Source organism: Chiloscyllium plagiosum, unplaced genomic scaffold (assembly GCF_037043375.1).
Source record: "Chiloscyllium plagiosum isolate Xiang-an unplaced genomic scaffold, Cpla_swu_hap1 HiC_scaffold_24, whole genome shotgun sequence".
Lineage (NCBI taxonomy): Eukaryota > Metazoa > Chordata > Chondrichthyes > Orectolobiformes > Hemiscylliidae > Chiloscyllium > Chiloscyllium plagiosum.
The window spans coordinates 22,702,374-22,727,427 of record NW_028270162.1 but is presented as its reverse complement, the minus strand read 5'-3'; the positions used below and the strand labels follow the sequence as shown (position 1 = coordinate 22,727,427).

Genomic DNA, 25,054 nt, shown 5'->3' with positions numbered 1-25,054 from the left:
AAATGACAGGTCGGTGGAGTGGGCAGAAGGATGAAAGACCTGCTGTATATGTATATGAGTTATTAAAGGTAACAGAAAAATCATGCATGAATCACAGAAAGCTAGTGTGCAGATATAGCAGTTAATAAGACAAACAGAAATTTATCATTAATTGCTAAAAGAATACAGTAGTTGGAAAGTCTGGCACTGGTAAAAACACAGCAGGTCATTCAGCATCCGAAGAGCAGGAAAGTCAAAGTTTCGGCATAAGGAATGTGGAGGGGTAGGGGGCTGCTCGATAAATAGGGAAGGTAGGTGGGAAAGCAATAGGTGGATGCAAGTAGGAGGTGATTGTGATAGATCGGTGGGGAGGTGGAGTGAATAGGTGGGAAGGAAAATTGTCAGATAGGTCAGGTCAAGAGGGCGATGCTGAGTTGGAGGGTTAGATGAGGTGGGTGGAGGGGAGATTTGGAAATTGATGAAGCCAATGTTGATACCATGTCATTGTTGAAGACAGAAGATGAGGTGTCCTTCCTCCAGTCGGTGGGTGGCTTTGATTTGGCGATGCAGGAGGCCCATGATTTGCATGTCCTTGAGGTAGTGGGAGAGGGAGTTGACGTGGTTGGCCACAGGGCAGTGAGGCTGTTTGTGGACTAGAGATGTTCTCTGAACCACTCGACAAGTTGACACGCAATAAGAAAGTAAGAAACTGTTGTTGCAATTGTATAAGATATTGGTGAGACCACATCACTGCATACAGTTTTCATCCCATTACTTGAGGAAGATGTAATTGCATTGGAGACAGTTCAGAGAAGGTTCACTAGGTGAATTCCAGAGATGAGGGGTTTGTTTTAGGGAGAGAGGTTGAGCAGTTTAGGCCTATACTCGCTAAAGTTTAGAAAGAGGAATTGAGGTACCTAAGAAGCTAAGGGGGAATTGACATATTAGACATTAAGCAGTGTTTGCCCTTGTGGGACAGCCTAGAACAAGAGATCATAGTTTTAGGCTAAGGGGTGGCAGATTTAAAACAGAGATGAGGAGGAATTACTTCTCTCAAAGGATCTTGAATCTTTGGAATTCACTACTACAGAGTGCAGTGGATGTCAGGACACTGAATAACTTAAAGGAACAGAGAGACAGATTTTTAATGAATGATCGGTTAAAGGAGTTTGGGGAGTGGGCAGGAAAGTGGAGTTGATGCTGAGATGAGATCAGCCATAATTGTATTAATTAGAGGAGTAGGCATGGAGGGACTGAATTGCCTCCTTCTGCTCCCAGTTCTGATGTACTTAAATGAAGCATTTGGTGTTCTATGCTTCATTAATAGGGTCGTAGAGCTCAAGAGGGTTATGTTTAACCCGCATATGGCACAAGTTGGACCTTCACTGGAGGGTTGTGCAAGATTCTGAGTGCCACACTTAGGAAGTATGTAAACACATTGGACAGTGTGCAAAAGAGATTTGCAAGAATGGTTTCAGGATTGAGAAATGAGCTATGAGGATAGATTTGAAAAGTTGTGACTGTATTTCTTTGAGAAAGGAGGCTATGAATAAATCTGATAAAAGTTTTTAAGATCATGAGGTATGTGAACAGACTGGATAAGGAGAAACTGTTCCTGCCTGAGGTTCCTGCCAATCCTTCTGCTCCAAGAGGATTGAGAGTCATTACACAGATTTAAATGCTTTGCAAACGAAGCGAGTATGAGATGAGAAAGAACTTTTTTCACACAGTGAATGGCTAAGATCTGGAATCCGGAGGTATGGTCGAGGCAGTTTCAATTGAGGTTTTCAAGAGGGTATTAAATAATAATTTGAATGGAAATGTTATGCAAGGTTATGCAATGGAGAAGACTGGCAATGCATCAAAATGCTGAAAAAGCCAGTGCATACATGATGGGACAAATGATCTGCACCTATAACAATTCTGTGATTAATTATCTGCAATTATTAAGACTTTGTTTGCTTCCTGAGATGGTAATTGTGACAATCTGTTCCAGAAACCATTCAAAGAGTCGTGAATATGTATCATACAGATCAACTTGAATCTCCATCAAATCCCTTCCCTATTGGGGAACCTCCAGGTTCCATTGAACAGAAAAAGCACAATACAGACCATTGTCAAAATACACTTAACTCAGTGTGTTATGGAATTGGGAACTTTTCTAGTTCCATATCATCTCGTTATCAGCTGGCTCTGCTGTTCCTGCTGCTAGAGACACTACAGGTAAGTGTAGTCAGGTGAAAATATGGTAAATGACTGGGGAACAAAAGAGACCAATGAGTAACATCAGTCTGCGTTATTCCTGAACGCTCCGAAGCCACATTACATTTTGTTGTATTAACAGGGTTAACTTATCAAAGCATCGAGATCTAGTTCCCACTGTTAAGACAAAGTATGTTGTTTTTCCATATTTGATTCAAATGGTGATTCTGTTTATCCCATACTTATGTACTGTGTATCTATCATTCAGCCAAAGGCTAGTGGTTTTATACTTTTGTTGTGGAAATACATCAGTGACTCGTAATCATGTTTAAAATAATAATTCTCTAAATGTGCAGATTTAGACATGGACAATGAACAAAAAAATTGATAATGGTCATCTTGGAACTGTTAATATAACATATAATGTGAAAAGTTTTGCTACTCCCCTTAATACAATAAACTCTCTCTGAAATCATAGTTTTAAAGCCAGTTGAAGGAGACGTAAAGATCTTTAGCACTCCTTATTGTCACAGTTTGGAGTGGGTGGAGAGCTTTACTTTCAATCCAACTCATGTCATTCCTCACCCAGAAATAGTTGATGGGTAAATAATTTTTTAATGCAAAGCTTTATCGTTTGATTTTTTTTGCTGTATGAATTTGAGATGAACAGCAGGTATGTGAATGCAACTTGGAGATCTTCACTGATCCTTTGATTGTCACTTCATAGAATGCAGCTGATAGCTGAACATCTCTGTGAAAGAAATTGTTAATTCAATCCATTTGAAGGGAGATAACACAGGGATAGAAAGGTAGCTACCTCGCCTTCTGCAATCTGCTGCAACCATGCAAAATTAGAAGTGAGCAGATGAGGAAAAAAATCTTTCAATTTATCCAAAGGTCATTGTCCTACAATAAGTTCCCCACTTTTGTAGTTGTGATTTTGCTCCTTGTAAAGTTTTTAATTTTGTTGTTGTATACAACAGATCCCTCGAGATGGCTGCCTTCTCTTTGATCCACTGTTTACAGAATGGGAGAAGAAATTCTTGAAGGATTGTGGGATGGTGGTGCTCGAGGAAAATGAGGTAAAAGGCACATTCAGTCTTTGTTTTGTACATTGTGTTCTCTGTGAATCCTATCTGACAAAGGGGAAGCATTACTTTCTGGTTTTGGCTTTCAGGTGATTGCTCCAGATTCAGCCCCTAATCACAACCTGATTTTCAATATAACAATTTCAGTAACAAACTGCACCTGTCCATGTGCTTCAGAATTTTTTTTCATCCATAACATTATTGGCAATCTTTTTTAATCTGTTAGGAAGGGAAACGATCCATCGACAGGCCAACACTGTTCTACATGATTCACTGTGGCAAAGCTCTCTACAATAACCTCTTGTGGAAAAACTGGTCACCCCAAAAACTTGCACAAACTATTCTCATCGGAAACAGTTTCAAAGGGATAGAGGAGAGGTAAGAAAATTTTGTTGCTGTTCATCCTTTGCAAATGAAAAAACTCAGGTGGTAAGTTAATAATAACAATTAGGCAAGATAAGGAAATATCAACAGATTATGCTCTGAGGATGATTAATGGAACTGTAATAGTACTGTAAGGGATGATTTGAGAATTAGAATTTTAAATACACAATGATTTTATTAAAGTGGAGCATTTAAGGTGATCTAATTTCAATATTTAAGAAGAGTTCATTCAGGAAATCTGTTCACTATGGTGAAAATTTGCACGATAAGCGTAGAGTTTGGAACAAGAAGGTGGGGGGTGAAAACATTTAAACCAAAGCATTTTAGAACTGGGAAGTGGTTATCAGGATGACCATTGGAGTGGATATTATAAATAGATTAGTAATATCTCTGATCAAGTTTTTGAAGAGAGAGTATTGAAGAAATGATAATCTCAAAACTGCATTCTTATCAAAATTGTTGACCTTTTTAAAAAAATTGTAGATTACCAGCCAGAGTGCTGAAGAGGGACTACACATACATTGATCATGTATCCTTCAGTAAGTTCAATCAGCAATTCAATTATTTAAGTTGTAACTAGTCTAGCAACGAATAATTCTGATTCCAAAACCACTGTACCCAGAATTTACAACATTACTATTGCTTCCTAGCATTCTTCTTAGTTTTAACATAGTTACTCTGTCGTATATGCAACTTCTACTTTCTTAATTCTGTGGTTGGAACATTTGCCAAAACTACATCATTAGAAGCATTTGTGGTCAAATTTCTCTCTTTGCTCATACCCTTGAATCCCCTAACTGAAACAGAGAGATTAGGATCCAAGGGTAGCAGCAGAAAGCATTCCTTATGAACTTGATAAAATGGTCACTTTTCATGGTAAACCTGATCTTTGAGTTGTGAATATTCAACCTAATGGGAGCCATCAGACCCAAATCCAATCCAGTTCTCATCTGATATCCCTTCCTGTCAGCGTGACTAACCGATAGCAATCAGGAGCAGAAATACATGCTGAAGATTCTCTTCATTTCCAACCCAAAATCCAGGCAGCACAGTGGCTCAGTGGTTAAGCATTGCTGCCTCATAGCACCAGGGACCTGGGTTTGATTCTACCTTCGGGCGATTGTCTGTGTGGAGTTTGCACATTCTCCCTGCGTCTGTGTAGGTTTCCTTTGGGTGATCCGGTTTCCTCCCACAGTCCAAAGATGTGCAGGTTAGGTGGATTGGCCATGCTAAATTAGGCGGAGGTGGGTACTGCAGATGATAAATTGCCTGTAAGAACTGGGGATGTACAAGCTGGAGAGGTTAGCCATGGAAAATGTAGTGTTACAGGGATAGGGTAGACTGGAGTGGGTGTGGGTGGGATACTCTTCGGAAGGTCAATGTGGACCTGATGTGCCGAATGGTCTGCTTCCACACTAAGGATTTTGTGAAAACCAAATTTCAGGCATTTTAAAGCCAGCTGTAGCATTCCACCAGCACAAGTAGGAATTCTGTGCACTGATTTTATACAGAGCTCTGTCAAAGTAGAGAGAATTTGCCTTGAGCTGCTCTCCCCCAAGATGTAAATGTTAGCATTGCCAGGATGCAAACCATCAACTTTTCAAGAGAGCATAGGATGATTGTTTGGATAGAAATATTGTTGAAACTTTATTGCTGGAACAGCACAGCAGGTCAGGCAGCATCCAGGGAACAGGAGATTCTTTAAACTTTATTGCTGGAACAGCACAGCAGGTCAGGCAGCATCCAGGGAACTGGATGCTGCCTGACCTGCTGTGCTGTTCCAGCAATAAAGTTTCAACTTTGATCTCTAGCATCTGCAGACCTCACTTTCTCCTGGATAGAAATATTGTGCAAGTGTATAGGGAGAGAGGACATTTGCAGTCGGCGATGATGCTTCTTTGAAGAGCTGGTGCAGGCGTGGTGGGCTTATTAACCACCTTCTGCACCATAACAATTCTGTGATTCTTTCCTAAACCCCTCTCCTAACTAGCTGAGTGGCAGCTTTACATTAATAATCACACAATCAAAATGATATTTCCCTATTCACCAGTGATAATTTGCCAAACTCTACTAAATGCCTGTGCTCCAGTAGAAATTCTTCCATTATATCTTTATAAGGAAAACTATAGTTTCCTATCACTGGTATAATTGTGGTGAAGCTTAGTTGTACTTTAAGTCTGACGTAAGTAGTCACACAGAAAGATTCATCACGAATAATGCTTTTGGGAGGTTTATTAGTGGACAAAATTTAACTAACTGTTGATTAAATTGGTGAATGCTAAAGTATTCACTTCAGCCTAGACCACATGTCTGAGTACTGGCTGTTTACAGTGGGACTGACCTTTTATACAGGAAGATATCACTGTATTGCATCTACTGTTACAAGTAAAGATAACTAAAATAATGCTCCATCACAACTGAATAAGAATATGGTTGTGACGAGACATTAAAAGAAACTTCAAGGGCTGCATCCTAACCCTGCTGCCCATCAGTGGATGTATTGTGAGTCAGTGCTGTTGTAGCTGCCTATGTTGAGAATGTCACTTCTGCGGATGATCCGACACAGCTGATACCAATACCCGACTTGGACCTCTGCAGGACACTGAAAGAAGATATTAGTTACAAAACACTAGTGGTACAAATAAAGGTCAAGTAGTCTCTGTCCATTGTCATTTATGTTTCCTGGACCATGCTTCATGATTGGCACCCTCTGAGTTGAAATCCCTCAGCCAGTAAAGAATCTTCTGACTTAGAGATTCTGCCGATGTATCAAACTGGTCTTCTGCCTGTGTAGCAGAGGGTGGGCATAAAAGCCATTTTCAGGTTTGTATTTTTGGATTGGAGGTGTCAAATGGCCTGTCTCAGAGAGCAGTGTTGAGAATTATTTATACAAGTCATTGATATAAATTGTAAAGACACTCTGGCATACTTTGTCCAGTTCTGGTCACCCAGTTACCAAAAGTATATTATCAAGCTGGAGCAGGTTCAGAAGAGATTTACCTGGATGTTGCCGGGTATGAAAGGTTTGAGGAAAGGCTGGGACTTTTTTCACTGGAGCGTGGGAGGTTGAGCAGTGACATGATGGAAGTTTATAAAATAATGAGAGGTATAGGTAGAGTTGATGGTAATTGTCTTTTCCCTAAGATGGGGAATTTCAAAACTGGGAGCACATTTGTGAGGTGAGAGGGGGAGAGATTTAAAAAAAGATATGAGGCAATTTTTTTTTTTTACACAGAGGGTGCTTCAAGTATGGAATGAACTTCCTGGGGGAATGGTGGATGTGGATACAGTTACAACATTTGGATGGACACATGAGTAGATTGGACTAGTTCAGTTTCAGATTATCTTTGGCACGGACTGTTTGGACCAAAGGGTCTGTTTCAGTGCCGTGTGACTCTACGTCTGCTAAATTTGTCGTTAATGCTATGATAGGTAGGAAAGTAAGTTGTGAAGAATATGAAAAAGGATATAAATAGATTAAATGAGTCAGCAAACCTTTTCCTGAAACAAATTCTCTTTGTGCCCAGTGCAACCTCAGATTCCTTGTCAGGTGGAGAGGTAATTTGAGCTCTGCTGGTATGAAACCGCTGTAACAAAATAGACTTAGGTAGTTCACAAGTTCTGTTCTGTTCAGATGTCCTCACCTTGTGTGTAAGATGTATTTGTGTCAGGTTGGAACTGTACCAGATAACATTTGCAATGGTTGAGAGTTATTTTACATAGATGTTTGAGCAGTGAAGACTTGAGAGATAAGGATGTTGGGGATGTTTAAAATCTTGAAGAGTTTAAATAAATTATTTCCAATATTGCAAAAGAGACAATACCCTAAATCTGTGCCATCCAATCTATTGGCAAAAGAACCATAGGTGAGATGAGGAAAAACCTTTTACGCAATGAATAGTTAGGATTTGGAATGATAAAGTGATAGCATTGAATAATAACCTTCAGAAGTGATTAGGATAATTCCTCGAAGGAAGAAAATTGCAGAGATATAGGGAAAGAGCAAGATATAACTGGATTATTCTTTAAGAGTCAGTATGAACACAATGGGCTCATTCTATGCTTAATCTCTCTTTATCACATACCGCTGGCAAGTCTGTAATTGTCTGAACATAGGAGGGATAAGGGTTGACTCTTGTTTGGAACTTTCTCTTTCCCCCACCATGATATGGCTCCCAATTATACAACTTATTAACAGATGATCAGTATTGGAGCATACATATCCAGTCTTAGGCAAGTAACTTAGCAAGCACTGATTCTGATGAATAAATGCAACAACAGATAGAGTTTGTACACTAACAGATCTCTGGAGTGTTATTCATGGTGAAATAGGATTAGAAAAAAGAATGGCTGAGATTCAACAGGATTATACCCAGAATGGGTAGAAGAATAGCAATCTTGGAATTTCTATACAGCAGAAATGGCCAATAGAGTATTTTCAAATTGCAGAGGATATAGTGAATAGGGACCATTTATTTTGATGTGAGGACAGCTTAAAACACCTAGTACAGAGGGAGATTAAAAACAGATTTGTTATGTAGAGTAGTATGAAACATTTTCACAGTAGTTGAGGCATTGCATCTTGTTATGGGACATTTGGATGAATATTTCACACAGATGATGATCCACAGCTATTGGGTTGGAGTTAGGTAGCAGAATGAGCTTTAGAATGCTCCAGAAATGAGAGTTGATACAACAACCAACTTTCTTCATTTCATTATCATTGACCTCAATGGCAGTGCAATGAATAGCATGCTACATCCAAGACTTTCGGATGTAAACTTAAGAGTTTATATACACATAATAACTATTGCTTTTGGAATAAATTTCTTGTCTTTCATGTTTTAACCTTAACCGTACTCATCAGATATTGGCAGTGACTGAAGAGGCTGCCTTCCCCTCCAGCAGTAGATATATGGATATATTTAATGACACCTCCATACATCAGTTTCCGAGAAAAAAACTAGATTCACAGCCTTTGGAGTTTTGGGAAGGTGCTACTGAACCCACATACCAGGACTGTGAGGACTTGGAAATTATCCAAAAGGACATGGATTGTTTTTCAGTTTCATAGAAGTGAAACAAGTTTTGAAGCCTATTGAGGAAGAAGCATTTGTGCAAAGGTTACCTTTGGAGTCATCAATTTCACTCTTTCAAGGTCATAATGATCTGAAATGCAAGTTTAGTTATCTTGGTTTAGAATACTTCCAAGAGGAAATTTTGAATTCTCTCCACCTCTCAGAAACCAGGAATTAAATCTGTGCAGCTCTGTTGGTCATAGCTGGGATCATTCTGTCGTTTTTCCCCTGTGGCTCGAATACCTATAACTTGAGAAAGGGGCCTCATTTATCTGGTAATCAGTGGGTCAAGAGCCCTAATAACATTATAATAGCATTCTGAATTGCACCACCAACGATCCATTGAAGGAACTTGGCTGGCTTTCTGTGATGATCAGAATTCTCTTCCAGACTTGACAGGTAAAGTGCTATTGTCCAAATCCCCTTTCCCATTTCATGCATGAGATCCACCCAAGCATTTACCATGTGATTTACCTGTTTGCCAGTACATGACATCCAGGCTGCCCAATCCTTACCTGCCAGCAAGCCACTGGAATACAAATTAAAGACAAAGGCCAACAGTAAATGGTGTCCATGTTTTATTATTGAAGGACCTGATCATAGTATACATTCATTAAAACATAAAATCATCCAACAGTGAAGGATCATTTAAATGATGATCAAATAAACATTCACCTAATTCATGAATTACACTTAAAGCAAAAATAAAATCTATTCACCTATAACCCTCAAACAATAATTTTATGATTTTTAATTTGAATCCAAGAATAGAACAGAACAACACCATTCAAATAAAAAGAATTGTCTTTTTTAAATGTAGCTTTGGGTTTGTAAATACCTTGAGCTTATAAGAACTGAAAATGCAGCTAGAGGAGAGTACCTGGAGAGTTCTGAACTTATGTTCAGATGCAAGCAGTTGACAACTTGGATTTGTCAATCTGCTACTATTCATTAAGCTGCTGCTGATCAACTTCACACTTAATCCAAGGTGAAGAGCAAAGCTGATCTGTCAGAACTGGTCTACCACACTCACCAGGAGTTTACCAAAATCATTAGTATTGTGGTGTGTGACCTTGGAAAGCTTTCAGAGCCTCAATTTTAGAAGAAAACATTTGAGTTTAAAGAGAAAAAGGAACCAACTAGTTTAGCCTGTCATGGAGGGTTTAGTACTGAATTTGACCTTTTTTTCCGTAAATACAAGTTGCTCACAACTGGTAATTTTGGGAAAAATCAAATAATATCCTCCCACCCCCAACACACACCATCATGTTGCTATAAGCTTATCATGGATGGTAGTGTGATACAAATAAAAATAAAGCATATATCTGAGAACAATACAACTACTGGTCAAGGCCACAAAGTGTGACAGTGAGAGGCACCAACTATATTAAAAACATAAATTGGGGTACGTGAAGGAGAGAGTACCCCACACGTTTGTTTGTCAGTGTTTCACAGCCATGCAGCCAATGTATACATTGGCTAGTGGGTGGATAAGGACTTGTCACCAAATGATTGCACAAAACTACGTCTAATGCAAATCAGCAAGGGTACAATCCTAGTTCAATCTGATAATTATTAAATCAGTTTTAACTTCCAGTAATGGGGAAAAATCTGTAATTCGACAATTACACAACCTAATCCCAGCATTATGATAAACCCTAAGTACATCTGCTGATATGGATGTCACACTTGCAGATTGGGGACCCCCTGCAGCCACGTCTGGAATATGAAGGAGTCTTTGTTTGTTGAGAAGTTGGCATTAGCGTCAGCTTCATGTAATTAGAAAGGAATTTAATTCATCTCCTTGTCAAGTGCTGGCAAACACAGTTATGCGGAACTCCCTGATGGAATACAGTCAGGCTCTGTTTTTCTATTAATCATCCTTCCTTCAGCAAGGTTCTCTGCACCATTCGTGATTTCACCTGGGGCTGTAGTTCCATTGACTGGTATCAGATCCTCTATCCCTATGTTAGTGAGCGCTTTGGTCAGTCTCTGAGAAGCTTGAATTTCTGCCTGGAGTAGTTTGCGCATTCGATTTGTTGCACTTTGTAGGGCAGATTTCCTGCTAAGAATAACAAAAGCAAGTAATGAGTATAGGTGGCAAAAGGCATAGCGAGTCATTGCTGGTGAAGTATATTGCGAGTATTGGCAGGAGCATTGGGTCACCATCATAGAGAATTGGGGAATTATAGCAAGTGGGAATTGAAGTAAACCAACTTTGATTATACTATACAAATTCTCTGATAGAATCAAAACAAGCCATGGACATGACACTTGGTACCAAATTGCAAAGACAATTTGCAGTCTGCAATCTCTGCCTAGTATTAGGAAGATATTCAAGAGTTAATTAGAGCAAAACCCTAAAATCTTGGCACAAGGGAGATTTGTGCTTTCCAGGATGTCGAATGGTTCTGGTCAGTCATTTTCGTGGCACAGGGTTCAGTATGCAGATTCCACTAAGTCAGCTTATCCTCCACCTCGACTTGTTCCAATTGCTGTGCACAGAAGCTAGCAAGTAATTAACGTCACAGATTGAAATAAATTGTATCTTATAGTTAGCAATTATTCACATATCTTCCCTCGTGATAAATAGAAGACAAGCTTGCCCTTTATTTGGACCTTTTACATCCTCAAGATCTCCCAAAGATTCACGACCAGTAAAATAATTTTTCAGTTCGTGTTATTGTTTTGTGAGCAATCTTGACAGTAAGTTTGCCCACAGTAATTTTCAACAGTGGGAAAAGAACTGTATGAACATATGGATTTCATGAGATAAATATGCTGTTCATTTATTTTGTAGCATTACTTCCTCTGCTACAAAAGCAGATTACTCACTGAACTATAGCTCTACAATCATTGACTGTTCCTCCAGTATCTGGCCAAAGTCACTTCTTCACATGTCAGACTACAATGGAATAGTGTTGGAAAGCTATTTAATGGTGAAAACACCACAGCCAAGCTCCTTTCAATGTTAACATTTGCATCAAGAGTCTCAGGACTGTGAGCAAAAGGAAAGCATGACTAACACATGGATGCCAAGGTACACAATAGCACACCCATCACTGCACAGAGCTCAACTGTGGCACTTTTTATTTTTTAGCATTTATCAAATTCAGCACAGGCTTGGGAACTTCTGATTTATAATTCTTAACACCAGCCATGGCAGCAAACACAAAATGCACCATCAGGGAGCAATGTAACAATTTTCACTCTGTAATACCATCCACAACTGAGACATTAGTTTTCATTAAAATGTTAAGTAGTTCCAGGCTTTGCTATAATTTTCCACAATTTCTCCACCAGAATTTACAGCTGATTGGTGAATATTCTTAAGACTCACACAGTTCCCAGCTACCAAATGGCATTAATTCTGAATACAGCAATCTCTTTGGGAAAGCAGGAAGGACAATGTTACCTTGTGTCAGTCAGCACAATCCCATTGATCATGTTGAGCTGTTGTAGTATCATCTTGTTACTCAAGGATGTGGTCTGAAAAAAAAGAAATAGGTGAACTGTAAAGTATTGTCCCTCCCTACAAAGAAATATTAGTTTAAATGGTACTGTTCTTCTCTATCCAATTTGAGCCAGAGAATCACTTACAATTACTTCTCTTTCCACTTCCACACCTTTGGTGTTTCCAAAGAGTCTGTCTTTGATGCCCTATTATTTCACATCTGCATGCTTCTCCTCAATGTCATCTTTAAAAACACAATCATCAGTTTCCATTCCTAGATAACATCCAGCTCAACTTCACCACAATCTTTATCAGTCCTAATACTTTCTCTATACTATTATAAAGACTGCCCATTCCTACTTCCATAATATTGACCAGCTTTACTCCTAATTCAGCTCATCTGTTGCTGAAACCCTTGTCCCTGCTTTTGCTACCTCTAGGCGTTACTATTCTAATGTTCTCTTGGATGACCACCTATCTTTCATCCTTTGCAAACTTGTGGTTACTTCAAAACTCAGCTGCCTGTGTTCTTATCGCTCCTTTGCTTGCTAATCTGAAGTGGCCCTTCATTAAATAACATCTCAACTTTAAAATTCACATCCACTTCAACTACCTATGGCCTCAACCCTTTCTCAAAGCTGAAACCTTCAAACCTCATAGCTGCATTCCTCCACTACTAGCTTCTTGAGAATCCCCAATTTTAACTTGTTCACTATTGGCACCTGTGCCTTCAGATGCTGAGACCATAAGCTCTGGAATTCTCTCATACCTCCATACCTGGATTCAGACCTTTCCTCTTCTTCTTTTTCCTTGTTTATCATTTTCCTGAAAATCTATTTCTTAGATCAAGTTTTTGCTCTAACCTGCCTCACTATCTCCTTATGTGGCTCAGTTTGTTTAATTTGATAGGACTCCTGTGAAGTGTCTTTGGACATTTCACTATGTTAAAGGCAATATATTAAATTGTTGTTGTAAAACTGGTATCAAATTCCACAAGACTCATTAACTGGCATGAAACTTCACTCCCCCACCATTCGTTGAATTTGGTTTTCTGAAGAGTGGCACATAATACATCTCCTGACAAAGACCTTATCAACAAGACACCCAGAGATGAGAGCAGGTTCTTTTTGTACCTGACAAGATTCATAAGAAAAGATATGTGAGGGGTGTAGAGAAGAGGTAAACTAAATGAAGTACACAGACCTGTACTGGAGGAAGGCCGGCATTTGATCCGTTCTTGTAGATCTCATTCATGGTTCTTTGTAGGTTCACTGCCTGCTGTGTAACATGTTTCAGGAACTCAGAGCTTCCTTTTGTCTTATGATGAGTTTCCCCAAGCTGAGTTAGAAACAAAATGTCAGATTAATCCAGATTCAGTAATGCCACATTTCCATACAGTTGCTTTTCTAAGTAGTTAATATCCAGAAAATTTGCTCAAACCAGTAATATTTATCCAGTTCATCCTCTCAGGAGTGTAAATGATGGAGGAGAATGGTTGTGGTCAGTGGAAGAAGCATTCCGACAGGTGATTGAGTTACTTAATAGCTTTGATCCCAGTACTAAAATCAACAGGCTAATAATACTATTGGCCTTTAACTTAAAGAGATGCCCATTGTTCCAATAACTTAGGATTTCCATTCGATCTATGCACTGGGAACAGTTCAATGTGGAATCTTCAATCCACTTACCCCACTTCAAAATCTTACATCCTCCATTCCTTTGAATCTAGCCCTATCAATAAACCCTGATAGTATGCAAATTGGTGAGAGAAGCAAATCCTATAATATCAACATTCCTTTCTGTCCCATTGTATGAAATATCCTGTTAGGCTAACAACAGAAATGATTGGAAGGGCAATCACTTACATGGATGAAGAATTAACTACCCTTTACAATATGACATTTTACTGACTGTATTGTACATAAACAATTGAGGTAAGTGGATGAACAGCAACTTCCAATGCCAAAGGTGAAATTGAGGGAGTGGAAAATTGTTAATGTACACTTGTACACACATACAAGGAACAGATTGTTGGATTCACCAATTTCTTTACTTAAAAAAATAAGAATTGCTCACTGCTTAAATCAGTAGTGATTTTTATTTAGCAGGGAAAGCATTGTTTGCTGTGGAACAACATGGACTTGCTACTGACTAATACATTTCACAGATGCCGTGTCATTTACTTTTAACACCATGGTACACCTTCATAGATTCATTAAAAGTTGACTTGTGAGTCTAATCTCTACAACAGCAGGAGCGGGCAGGTTTAGAATAACTACCTGAGTCCTGTAGATGTTGTAGGCCTCCTTCTCATGTTGCACAGCATTTCGAAATTCTGCCTTGCTAGCATAGACTTGTGCCACGAGATGATAGCTGTATGATTAAAACAAAAGTTGTTGAGCTCATGATGTCCTTTGTATGGGTCCTTAAATTTAGGTCCATTTTATTATGAGACATTAGTGACTTTCTGCAATGTGGAATTATCCTGTAACATACTTTTTTTGGCTCCTGCAGACTATCCCAGATTGACTTGGAAAAATTAATTGCGATTAATTCATTAAAAAAGCCAGGTATTGTAATGAAGTATACCTTGAAAATGTCAAATAAAGCATCATAGTTTTGATATCACTGCATTTAAAATATGATCAAAAATATTGCCATGTTAGAGAAGTGAAGTTTGCAGTGACAAAAAAGTGTTTGCAGGAGTGCTTCCTATCACTTACAACCAAGCAGACAGATGTCAAAAAGAGGGAGACAGGCAAAGACATCACAATGAGCCCTTAGCAAAGTAACACCACATTGCAATTTTTCAAGGTTAAGGCACATCAATATAATATTAGATTTTAAGATATTTTAGCAAACAGGCTATTGTACTAGCTGGGGAAAAGAAAAGTGCGCATATAATTACATTTTTAAGTATGATTCACAAATTCCATACTTCAAGCAGAGAGATATTAATGGAACATTGTCATTTAGGGTACCTTTGTGTCAGCTCACAAGCCTTGGTGATTAAATCTTCGGGGCAAGTTTGACTTGTTTGAATTCTGTGTGCCTGGATATATGCAAAACGTTGTTCCTAGCTACTACTTCCCTGTTAATTCATAAGTCCTAGAAGTAAGCCCTGTTGGAATTTCAACTTTATTTATAGCCTGAGAGCTCCCTGGTATGCACTAAAGTTGCCTGCAATTACATAAATCATGTACATTGACGCTTTCGGATGTCAGCATCAAACACTCACTGGTCAGGAGTAGTTTAGACGAGGTTTATGGTTCCTGCTCTCCTTTCATACATGTATACATACAAACATGCAATTTAGATGTTGAAGCCATTCAACTCCCTGAGCACTCTGTGCCAGTTAATAATATAATGGCTGATCACATTATGACCTAAATTTCACAGTCTTGTCTAATGTCTATTCGTATTTTTCTAAGCTGCAATTATAGCAGTGACTATGATTCAAACACTACCTCATTGTCAGCAAAGCTTTTGTGGGCTGGTGGGGGCATGGACTTGGGATCATGAAAAGTGCTATATAAATGTAATTCATCTCCTACAAAGCTTACGTATTCAATATTTATCCCACCCTTCAAATAACATGCTGTTGTAGCAGTATGACATTTTTTAGAATGATCATTTAACTGTGAGGGACATCATCAATTAGGAGTTTTGCTCTCGAATCCGATGGAGACCAGTCAAATTTATTCAGGGGCCTTTGCACTGGTAGATAAGAAACTCTTATTCCCATCAGTCTAGCTAGAATCTGAACTCAAGTTCTCAAGATACAAAGCCTGACACGAAATATTTAGTTTCCAATAGAAATTTGTACCAGCAATGAAATAGGAACACTGCAAATTAGTGTTAAAAAGGACCAAAAACAGTTCAGAGCTGGCATAGGATCTGCAAGGTTATTGCATAATTTGTATCCTGTTAAATTTTAAATCAATTATGAGTTAAGTTTATCAGATGCAGGAGAAATCCTGCGCTCTACCTTAGAGCAGTCTCCAGAGCCTGGGCCCCGTAATACTTGAGCTTTAATTCCAGGGCTTTCTGCAAAAATCGCATTGCAAGATCACAATCCAATGCAGCGTGGAGCATGAGGCCGATGTTGCTCTGGAGGGAGGAAAATAAGATTAATTTCACAGTGAGAGTCACTTGGGGTGGTATCCACCGCACATTGCCCTTTAAAGGAATGAAGCTTCGACACTGATAGACTGGACCCCACTAAACCCTCAACCCTCCACATCAGCCACCAAAATGATGACTCTATCACACTTCACTAGAGCATTAGGATACAAATTTGTCTATAGTAAAGGTGATATTTATATGCAAGTCTCACTGATTTCCAGGCAGTAGTTTGGTAAAATAATTCAGGTAACTACCATCTTTGATTATTTTTAACTTGGACCTACCTATAACCCCACCCAAAAACACCGCAAGAACAACTATTTTTCAATTCAATCCACTCTAAGCTGTCACATACACACTTACGTCAAGAACAGCTATTTCCGGGTGATCTTCACCAGTGACTATGAGCATCAAGTAGAGAGCGCGATACAGCAGCCTCAGAGCTACTGAAATCTGGTTGTTTGCAAAGCAGTAGAGACCTAGGCGGGCCTGTGAGTTAAAAACAATAGGAGGCAATAATGAGCATAGCTTTACAGTTCCATTTCAATTAACACCTGAAGGTGTAGCAATGCACTGGTTGACATATTGCCATCTTGCCATTGATTCCGTTGTCTTTCTTGACTTCTCTTGTTCTAACTTTCCCTTTAACTTCCTTCTTAAACTTCCAGTTTGTCTCCTCTCCCCCCCGCTATTTAGTTTATATGCAGCTGTGTTGCAGTGGCAAACCTCCCTGCCAGAATGCTGGTCCCCCACCTATTAGGCTGCAACCCATCCCACTTGTATAATTTATCCTTACCACTAAACACACCCCCGTGATCCAAGAATTTAAATCCTTGCTTCCTGCACCGGTTCCCCAGTCACACATTCAGGTCCATTATCTCCCTGTTCCTGTCCTCTCCAGCTCGAGGAACTGGAAGCAAACCGGAGATAACAACCCTGGATGTCCTGCTTTTCAGCCTTATTCCGAGTTCTCCAAAGTCCCGCTGTAGAATGTCCCTCCTCTTCTTCCCGACATCATTTGTGCCGACATGCACCACCAGGTCTGGCTCTTCACCTTTGCCCCTGAGGATTTCCTGCACTCTGTCTGCGATGTCCTTAATCCTGGCACCAGGAAGGCAACACACCATCCTCAAATCCCACCTGTTGCCGCAGAAACCCCTTTCAGTCCCTCTGACTATGGAGTCCCCCATTACCACGGCTCTGTGTGATATCTGAGTCCTTGGCTATGCCTCCACACCAATTTCTGATTGGCAGACCTGACCGCCTCTCAGACTGGCAGTGACATCTGTCTCTACGGTTTCCAAGAGATTCAACCTGTTCCTGAGCAGAAAACTCAAAAAAGGATCATGCGTAAGGTCAAGTGAAATAGGGATAGGAAGGATGAGGGGAGTAACAAATTTAAAAATCATACATGAATGCAAGGAGCATTAGAAATAAGGTGGATGAGCTTGAGGCTCATTTGGAAATTGGCAGTTTCGATGTGGGGATAATTGAGACGTGGCTTCAAGTGGACAGGGCCTGACATGAATATTCAAGGCTATACGTGCTATCGTAAGGACAGACTGATTGGCAGAGGGGGTGGGGTGGCCTTGTTGGTAAGGAATGATATTCAGTCCCTTGTGAGGGAGGACCTAGAATCAGGGGATGTAGTCAGTATGGATACAGCTGAGAAATTCTAAGGGTAGAAAGACCCTAATGGGAATTATCTAAACAGTAGCCTGGATGTCGTGTGTTAGTTGAATAAAGAGCTGAAATTGGCCTGTCGCAAAGATATTACTACAGTTGCTATGGGGGATTTCAACATGTAGGTAGACTGGGAGAATCAGGATGGTACTGGGCCCTGAGAAAGGGTGTTTGTGGAGTGCCTCAGAGATGGATTCTTAGAAAAGCTTGTGCTGGAGCCTACCACGGAGAAGGCAATTCTGGATCTGGTGTTGTGCAACGAACCGGATTTGATCAGGGACCTTGAAGTAAAGGAACCATTAGGAGGTAGTGACCACAATACAATAAGCTTTAATCTGCAATTCGAAAGGGAGAGGGTAGAATCGGAAGTGACAATATTTCAGTTGAATAAGGGGAACTATGGAGCTATGAGGGAGGAGCTGGCCAAAGTTCAATGGTGCAATACCCTAGCAGGGATGGCATTTGAACAACAATGGCAGGTATTTCTGGGTATAATGTAGAAGATGCAGGATCAGTTCATTCCAAAAAGGAAGAAAGATCCTAAGGGGAGGCAGGGGTGGCTGTGGTTGACGAGGGAAGTTAAGAAACATATAAAGACAAAAGGGTAAAAGTATAACATAGCAAAGATGAGTGGGAAATCGGAGGACTGGGAAGCTTTTAAAGAACAACAGAGGATAACTAAAAAGAAAATACGCAAAGGAAAAATAAGGTATGAAGGTAAACTGGCCAAAAATATAAAAGGAGGATAGTAAAGGTTTTTTTAGGAATGTGAAAAGAAAAAAAAGGTTAAGACTAAAATTGGGCCCTTGAAGACAGAAACGGGTGAATTTATTACGGGGAACAAAGAAATGGCAGAAGAGTTGAATTGGTACTTTAGATTTGTCTTCACTGGGAAAGACACGAGCAATCTCCCAGATGTAATAGTGGCTGAAGAACCTGAACTGAAGGGAGTTTATATTGGGCAGGAAATGGTGTTGGATAATATGTTAGGTCTGAAGGCTGATAAGTCCCCGGGGCCTGATGGTCAGCATCCCAGGGTACTGAAGGATGTGGCTGCATTGGTGATCATTTTCCAATGTTCCATAGATTCAGGATCAGTACCTGCGGATTGGAGGATGGCTAATGTTGTCCCACTTCTTAAGAAAGGAGGGAGAGAGAAAACAGAATTATAGACCAGTTAGTCTGACCTCAGTGGTGGGAAAAATGCTGGAGTCAATTATAAAGGACGAAATTATGACACATCTGGATAGCAGTAACAGGATAGGTCAGAGTCAGCATGGATTTATGAAGGAGAAATCATGCTTGACTAATCTTCTGAAATGTTTTAAGGATGTAACTATGAAGATGGACAAGGGAGATTCAGTGGATGTAGTATACCTGGACTTTCAGAAAGCCTTTGATAAAGTCCCACATAGGAGGTTAGTGAGCAAAATTAGGGCACATGGTATTAGGGGCAAAATACTGACATGGATTGAAAATTGGTTGGCTGACAGGAAACAAAGAGTAGTGATAAATGGCTCCCTTTCGGAATGGTAGGCGCAGGGATCAGTGCTGGGACTGCAGCTTTTTACAATGTACACTAATGATATAGATGAAGGTATTAAAAGTAATATTAGCAAATTTGCTGATGACACAAAGCTGGGTGGCAGGGTGAAATGTGAGGAGGATGTTAGAAGAATACAGGGTGACCTGGACAGGCTAGGTAAGTGGACGGATACATGGCAGATGCAGTTTAATGTGGATAAATGTGTGGTTATCCACTTTGGTGGCAAGAACAGGAAGGCAGATTACTACCTAAATGGAGTCAAGTTACGTAAAGGGGCAGTACAATGAGATCTAGGTGTTCTTGTACAGCAGTCAATGAAAGCAAGCATGCAGGTAAAGCAGGCAGTGAAGAAAGCTAATAACATGCTGGCCTTCATAACAAGAGGAATTGAGTATAGAAGCAAAGAGGTCCTTCTGCAGCTGTACAGGGCCCTGGTGAGAATGCACCTGGAATATTGTGCGCAGTTTTGGTCTCCAAATTTGAGGAAAGACATTCTGGCTATTGAGGGAGTGCAGTGTAGATTCACGAGGTCAATTCCCGGAATGGCAGGACTATCTTATTCTGAAACATTGGAGCGACTGGGCTTGTAATCACTTGAGTTTAGAAGGCTGAGGGGGGATCTGATTGAGACGTATAAGATTATTAAAGAATTGGACACTCTAGAGGCAGGAAGCATGTCTCCGCTGATGGGTGAGTCCTGAACCAGAGGACACAGTTTAAAAATAAGAGGTAGGCCACTTAGAACAGAGTTGAGGAGAAACTTCTTCACCCAGAGAGTGGTGGGTGTATAGAATGCTCTGCCCCAGAAGGCTGTGGAGGCCCAGTCTCTGGATACTTTCAAGAAAGAGTTGGATAGAGCTCTTAAGGATGGTGGAATCAAGGGTTATGGGGATAAGGCAGGAACAGGATACTGATTGAGGATGATCAATCATGATCATAATGAATGGTGGTGCTGGCTCGAAGGGCAGAATGGCCTACTCCTGCACCTAATGTCTATTGTCTATTGAAATGACAATATGCGCAGGTTTTAATGATAGAGTATAATAATGAAGTTTGGAAGCATGCAAAATAATTGCTCTATTTCACAGTTATTTGCATTGTAATCACGTTTTGATCTCTGACGCTTCTTGCCTCCAAGTAAGAGTTCCTATGTTGGCTGAATTCACAAACAACATCATATATCAAGATACTGATATTGTCAACAGAATATTAGTGGTCGTATGAATACCTTATCTGCAGGTTCTTTGGGAAATTTTACTAGCAAGATCACATGAACACATCTCTGAGACCACTGACAATAACTGGAAGGATTCATTATTGGAGATTTTGCTGGTAATCTAGATGCATTAATCTGTCTTTTGCTGAAGATAATGGAACAATAATACATTATCATTCCCATTTCACCAGGGGAAGACAAGTATAGATAGCCCTTAACTTGGTCACAAGTGAATATCTTTTGTAACTTCTCCAGAAGTGTTTGATTTTCTAATGGCTCATTGTTATTACATTGTGAATGGGGGTTCCACAAGCAGATTCTGAAGTTTGGGTGAAGATTTGTAGCTCGGGTGCTCGTTGCTGTGATTCTGTTCGCAGAGCTAGAAATTTTTGTTGCAAACGTTTCGTCCCCTGTCTAAACATCCCATGCAAGGACTGCACAAAACACTATATAGGACAAACAGGAAGACAGCTAACGATCCGCATCCACGAACATCAACTAGCCACGAAACGACACGACCAGCTATCCCTAGTAGCCACACACGCAGACGACAAGCAACATGAATTTGACTGGGACAACACTACCATTATAGGGCAAGCCAAACAAAGAACAGCCAGGGAATTCCTAGAAGCATGGCACTCATCCACAAACTCCATCAACAAACACATAGACCTGGACCCAATATACCGGCCACTACAGCGGACAGCTGAAACTGACAACCGGAAGCGGCAGGGACAGGCCACTATAAATGCCGGAGGAAACACCACAGAAGCACTTCACAGGAGGCTCCCAAGCACTGAGGGTGTCACCTCGACAGGGGACGAAACGTTTGCAACAAAAATTTCCAGCTCGGCGAACAGAACCACAGCAGATTCTGAAGGAATTACGTGGGATATTGAAGATTCCATTGTGCAATTCTCCTGCATTAGCAACCATCCAAAAGTCTCCATGAGAATTTTGAGGATTTTGATTAATTAAATAATTACTTAGATTAAATGTGACTCCTGTGTAACTATTCAACTGACCCCCATCTTTACCTCTCAACCCTATTCTTAATTACTGTCTAAAAAAGCTGCGTGTGAATGTGTGTTTGCTCACAAATGCATACACGGGATCAGGACTGAGCGCAGTACCATTGTTAACTGTCTAAGTTGGTATAAGGAATAGCAGTTTACCAAGAACACATGAATGTGTAAGTATTCTCCAGCACGCGTTGGGAGTTCTAGTGAAAAACAGATAAAATTGATGTAGAAAGGTGGGGGAGGGAAACATAAGTTACTCACATATTCATGGATGGTATTGGGATGATCAAAGCCAAGGATCCGCTCACTCACTATTACAGCTTTCTGCTGGTTGCTTATAGCCTGTGTAGAAACAGGTAAAAAACATTAGCATGGACAATGCACAGCTTTTGGGCACAATCATCAGAATGTACTGGCTTGTACGAACTTGTCCCCCTGTAACTGGACCGTGTAGAAATACCTAATTCTATACATACACTATGCATGCTACTTCCATAACTGCAAGTTGCAGGTTCAGATTTGTGTTGACTACTGCAGGAATCTGTCCTACACTATTGTACATGTTACATTCTTCATTGTCTCCTAATTTTAGACCTGAACTTACTCAAAAACTCTTCTTCCTTTGAATACTAATGTAACAATGACAGACAAACAATATAGAACCAGAGGACTGCAGTTTGTTTTTTCCCTCATCAGTGATCTGTAACATGTGTTATACTTGGGATGGTCACAAACACAGGTGTACTGTGGAAAAGTGGTATATTGCAGATTGAGCGTTACTTGCAGGAATAAGGCAGTGGATAGAGATCATAACTTGTGAATTTCTTGTTAAGATTGCCTGGCTCTTAAAAGCTATCTATGGACTTGGTGAGATTGGAATCTGAGAATATCCTAATATCATTTCCTAATGGCATGAAATTATGTCTTCCAGCTCTTACAGATGCATTTACCAAGCCCTCCAAAACTGGAATTATTGCTCACCTCAGGGATGTTATCCATGATGTAATTGACCTGTGCCAGAAGGCTTAAACAACCACAAATGTCAGGGTTTAAGGCTCCATATATGTTGTTGAATAGGTTTAAAGATTCAGTGAGTAATTCAAGACCTTCCTTAATGTTTCCTAGGAACATAACATTAACAGTCAGAGCAAGAAGCGAAGGGAGAGATGAATGCAGGGGAATAAACAGTCATTTATTTTTCCGCTCATAATCAATATTAGACATTAATGAATACTTGAGAGAAGAATACCAAGAGGCCAGGTTATAAAGTTAATCAAAAACTAGTGATATAAAAACTGGGTGACGGGTCACATTCATGTTGTACAACCCTCAAGCACATACTTGACACAAAGCTGAAAATTATTGTGACATACAGAGCTCAAGTGTGAGCATACACGCATAAATCCCTCCAGGCAGGCTCCTAGTTTCTCTTGGTTGCACAGGAGGAGAGGAAGTATCCCAAAAGTTAAAAGACAATAACAACAAAAAAAGGAAAATGTAGCTTGTTCTCTTTTTATTGGACGAGCATTTTGAACAGGAGAAAGCTATCAGTCTCTTTAAACCAGTCTCTTTTGCAGACATTAATCCCATCTATCCACCTTGTCACTATATTCCCTGTACAATAGTGAGTCCCGTGATCAAGTCATACATTGCTTTTTCTCTCTCAGCCTCTGGTATTTTCTTTTCCTTTGAGTATCTTTTGCATTCATTTTTCCTCCCTTTCAAAATCTATGTTGTAGTCACTGATTTTTAAGAATAGTGCTCCATTCATATATGATCAGCACCAGAGAGATGTCAGAAATGGCCTGTGAAAACTGGGTTACAAAGACATGGTGACATATTGGGAAAGCTGCATTCTCAAGTCAGGCTCATCATAAATTAAATGTAGGGTAAGGCTCCCTCTGTTTCAAATATATGCCTAAAATCTCAGCTGCAGAGTCTCCCCACCTGTTCGTTGAATAAAAATGGATTGTCACAATGCCGGGCAATGTGGATCATGAATGTGTGTTCAGTGAGATTTAGTTCATCTAACCAAATTTTATTTGCAAGAAACATTACATACTTTCTATTTGAGCTTATCAGTGCAAGGATGTGACTCTTATCAATCTTCAGTCAAATACAGCCATCATCTCCTTAGCATAACATACCTTTCTGAATTGAAGTTTGTGCATTCTTATAAACCTGATCAGCATCTGTTGCCTTCACGACGATGTGCTTGATCACAGGGAAGGAGTTAAGAATGTCATCGTCTGTGAAGGTGGGCTTGTGACGACTGTCAAAGTTATATTCTCGCAGAAGAATCTGAGAGAAAGATTCAAGGTTATAATGAACATTGTACAACAAATGTGGTTCCTTAAATAGCTCACCGCATGTATTCTGCCTTTTCCATATGATCATTTATTTCTGTTAGTAATTGGTTTCAACTAAATGAGTGCCCTTGGGGTGGAGTGGGAAGACTTTAAATATTGTTCCTCATCCTGTCACTATCGGATGATCTTTACTGGAAAGCGCATTGTGTGTGAATGTCAGGTAAAGACAGGGTCAGATTAACCTGACCAATCAAAGCCATGTTCATCCTCACTGTCAGGGTGCAGAATTGCAAGAGGCATCAGAAAGTAACTGACAACATGATAAGAAACTGCAAGAAGAATGTGTCTTCAATGGAGGAAACCTGGCAGGTAAACCAAATATTGCAAATGCAGCAAAATTTCTAGTGTTCATGCCTTCAGTGTCCACCTTTGAAAACTGATAGAATTATAGGAATGTGTTCCTCCTTAAGCCCCCACAAGTAATTTTTTTAAAAAATGAGACCCATTTTCTGACGGGCATTCCCTTGCTAGTTTTCCATACTCAAGTCTGGAAAATTACTGAGTGGAGCATGCATAGAATTAGCCTAATTAGACACCATATTTACTCTTTGCTTGATGTCTAAAGCCTGTTTGACTGAAAATCATCCATACAGCTGCAGAATATTATTACTTGCATCTGGAAGATGGGTGTAATGGTGACGAGTTTCTATTCCACTGACTCTTATTGGGATGAGATTTCACAGCAGCCAACAGGCTCTCTATGCTAGAATAAGTAATCTGTATTGTATGCCAAGACCTAAATGTCAGCATGTCATTCATGGAATGGAAACATCATAGCTAGAGAACATTTGCTTTTACCAAAATGCACTCAAATGTATTTTTAACTTAAATAGTGAGTAGAGATCAGAAGCAGCTGTTCAGTTTTTTTTGTTGCCCTATTTTCAAGCTAGAAGCACCGAGGCCAGTTT

General features: G+C 39.9%; 2 protein-coding genes across 8 annotated transcripts in view; one reads left to right on the top strand and one right to left on the bottom strand.

Annotated features, from left to right (window-relative positions):
• srrd (SRR1 domain containing) overlaps positions 1-25,054 on the top strand; it is a 42,773-nt gene that overhangs the window by 4,983 nt on the left and 12,736 nt on the right. For 3 of the 6 annotated variants that reach the window (XR_006315375.2, XR_015761254.1, XM_043715611.2), the window contains exons 3-6: positions 1,976-2,202; positions 3,165-3,263; positions 3,496-3,647; positions 4,137-4,192. Coding sequence is in view for 2 of the 6 variants with exons in the window: in XM_043715611.2 (XP_043571546.2) it covers positions 1,976-2,202; positions 3,165-3,263; positions 3,496-3,647; positions 4,137-4,192 (534 nt within the window). In the remaining 4 variants the exon portion in view is untranslated. Of the gene's footprint in view, positions 1-1,975; positions 2,203-3,164; positions 3,264-3,495; positions 3,648-4,136; positions 4,193-8,520; positions 8,932-25,054 lie in introns of those variants that run through there. The other 3 variants (XR_015761253.1, XR_006315374.2, XM_043715608.2) reach the window with 2 other exon arrangements.
• LOC122562617 (clustered mitochondria protein homolog) overlaps positions 9,295-25,054 on the bottom strand; it is an 88,689-nt gene continuing 72,929 nt past the window's right edge. Inside the window, exons 18-26 of one of the 2 annotated variants that reach the window (XM_043715604.2) lie at positions 23,925-24,078; positions 22,759-22,898; positions 22,039-22,119; positions 16,674-16,799; positions 16,174-16,295; positions 14,465-14,558; positions 13,389-13,523; positions 12,147-12,220; positions 9,295-10,796 (exon numbers count right to left, since the gene is read on the bottom strand). In XM_043715604.2, the coding sequence (XP_043571539.2) occupies positions 10,559-10,796; positions 12,147-12,220; positions 13,389-13,523; positions 14,465-14,558; positions 16,174-16,295; positions 16,674-16,799; positions 22,039-22,119; positions 22,759-22,898; positions 23,925-24,078 (1,164 nt within the window). In that variant the 3' untranslated portion in view covers positions 9,295-10,558. The remainder of the gene's footprint in view (positions 10,797-12,146; positions 12,221-13,388; positions 13,524-14,464; positions 14,559-16,173; positions 16,296-16,673; positions 16,800-22,038; positions 22,120-22,758; positions 22,899-23,924; positions 24,079-25,054) is intronic. The other variant, XM_043715605.2, reaches the window with a different exon arrangement.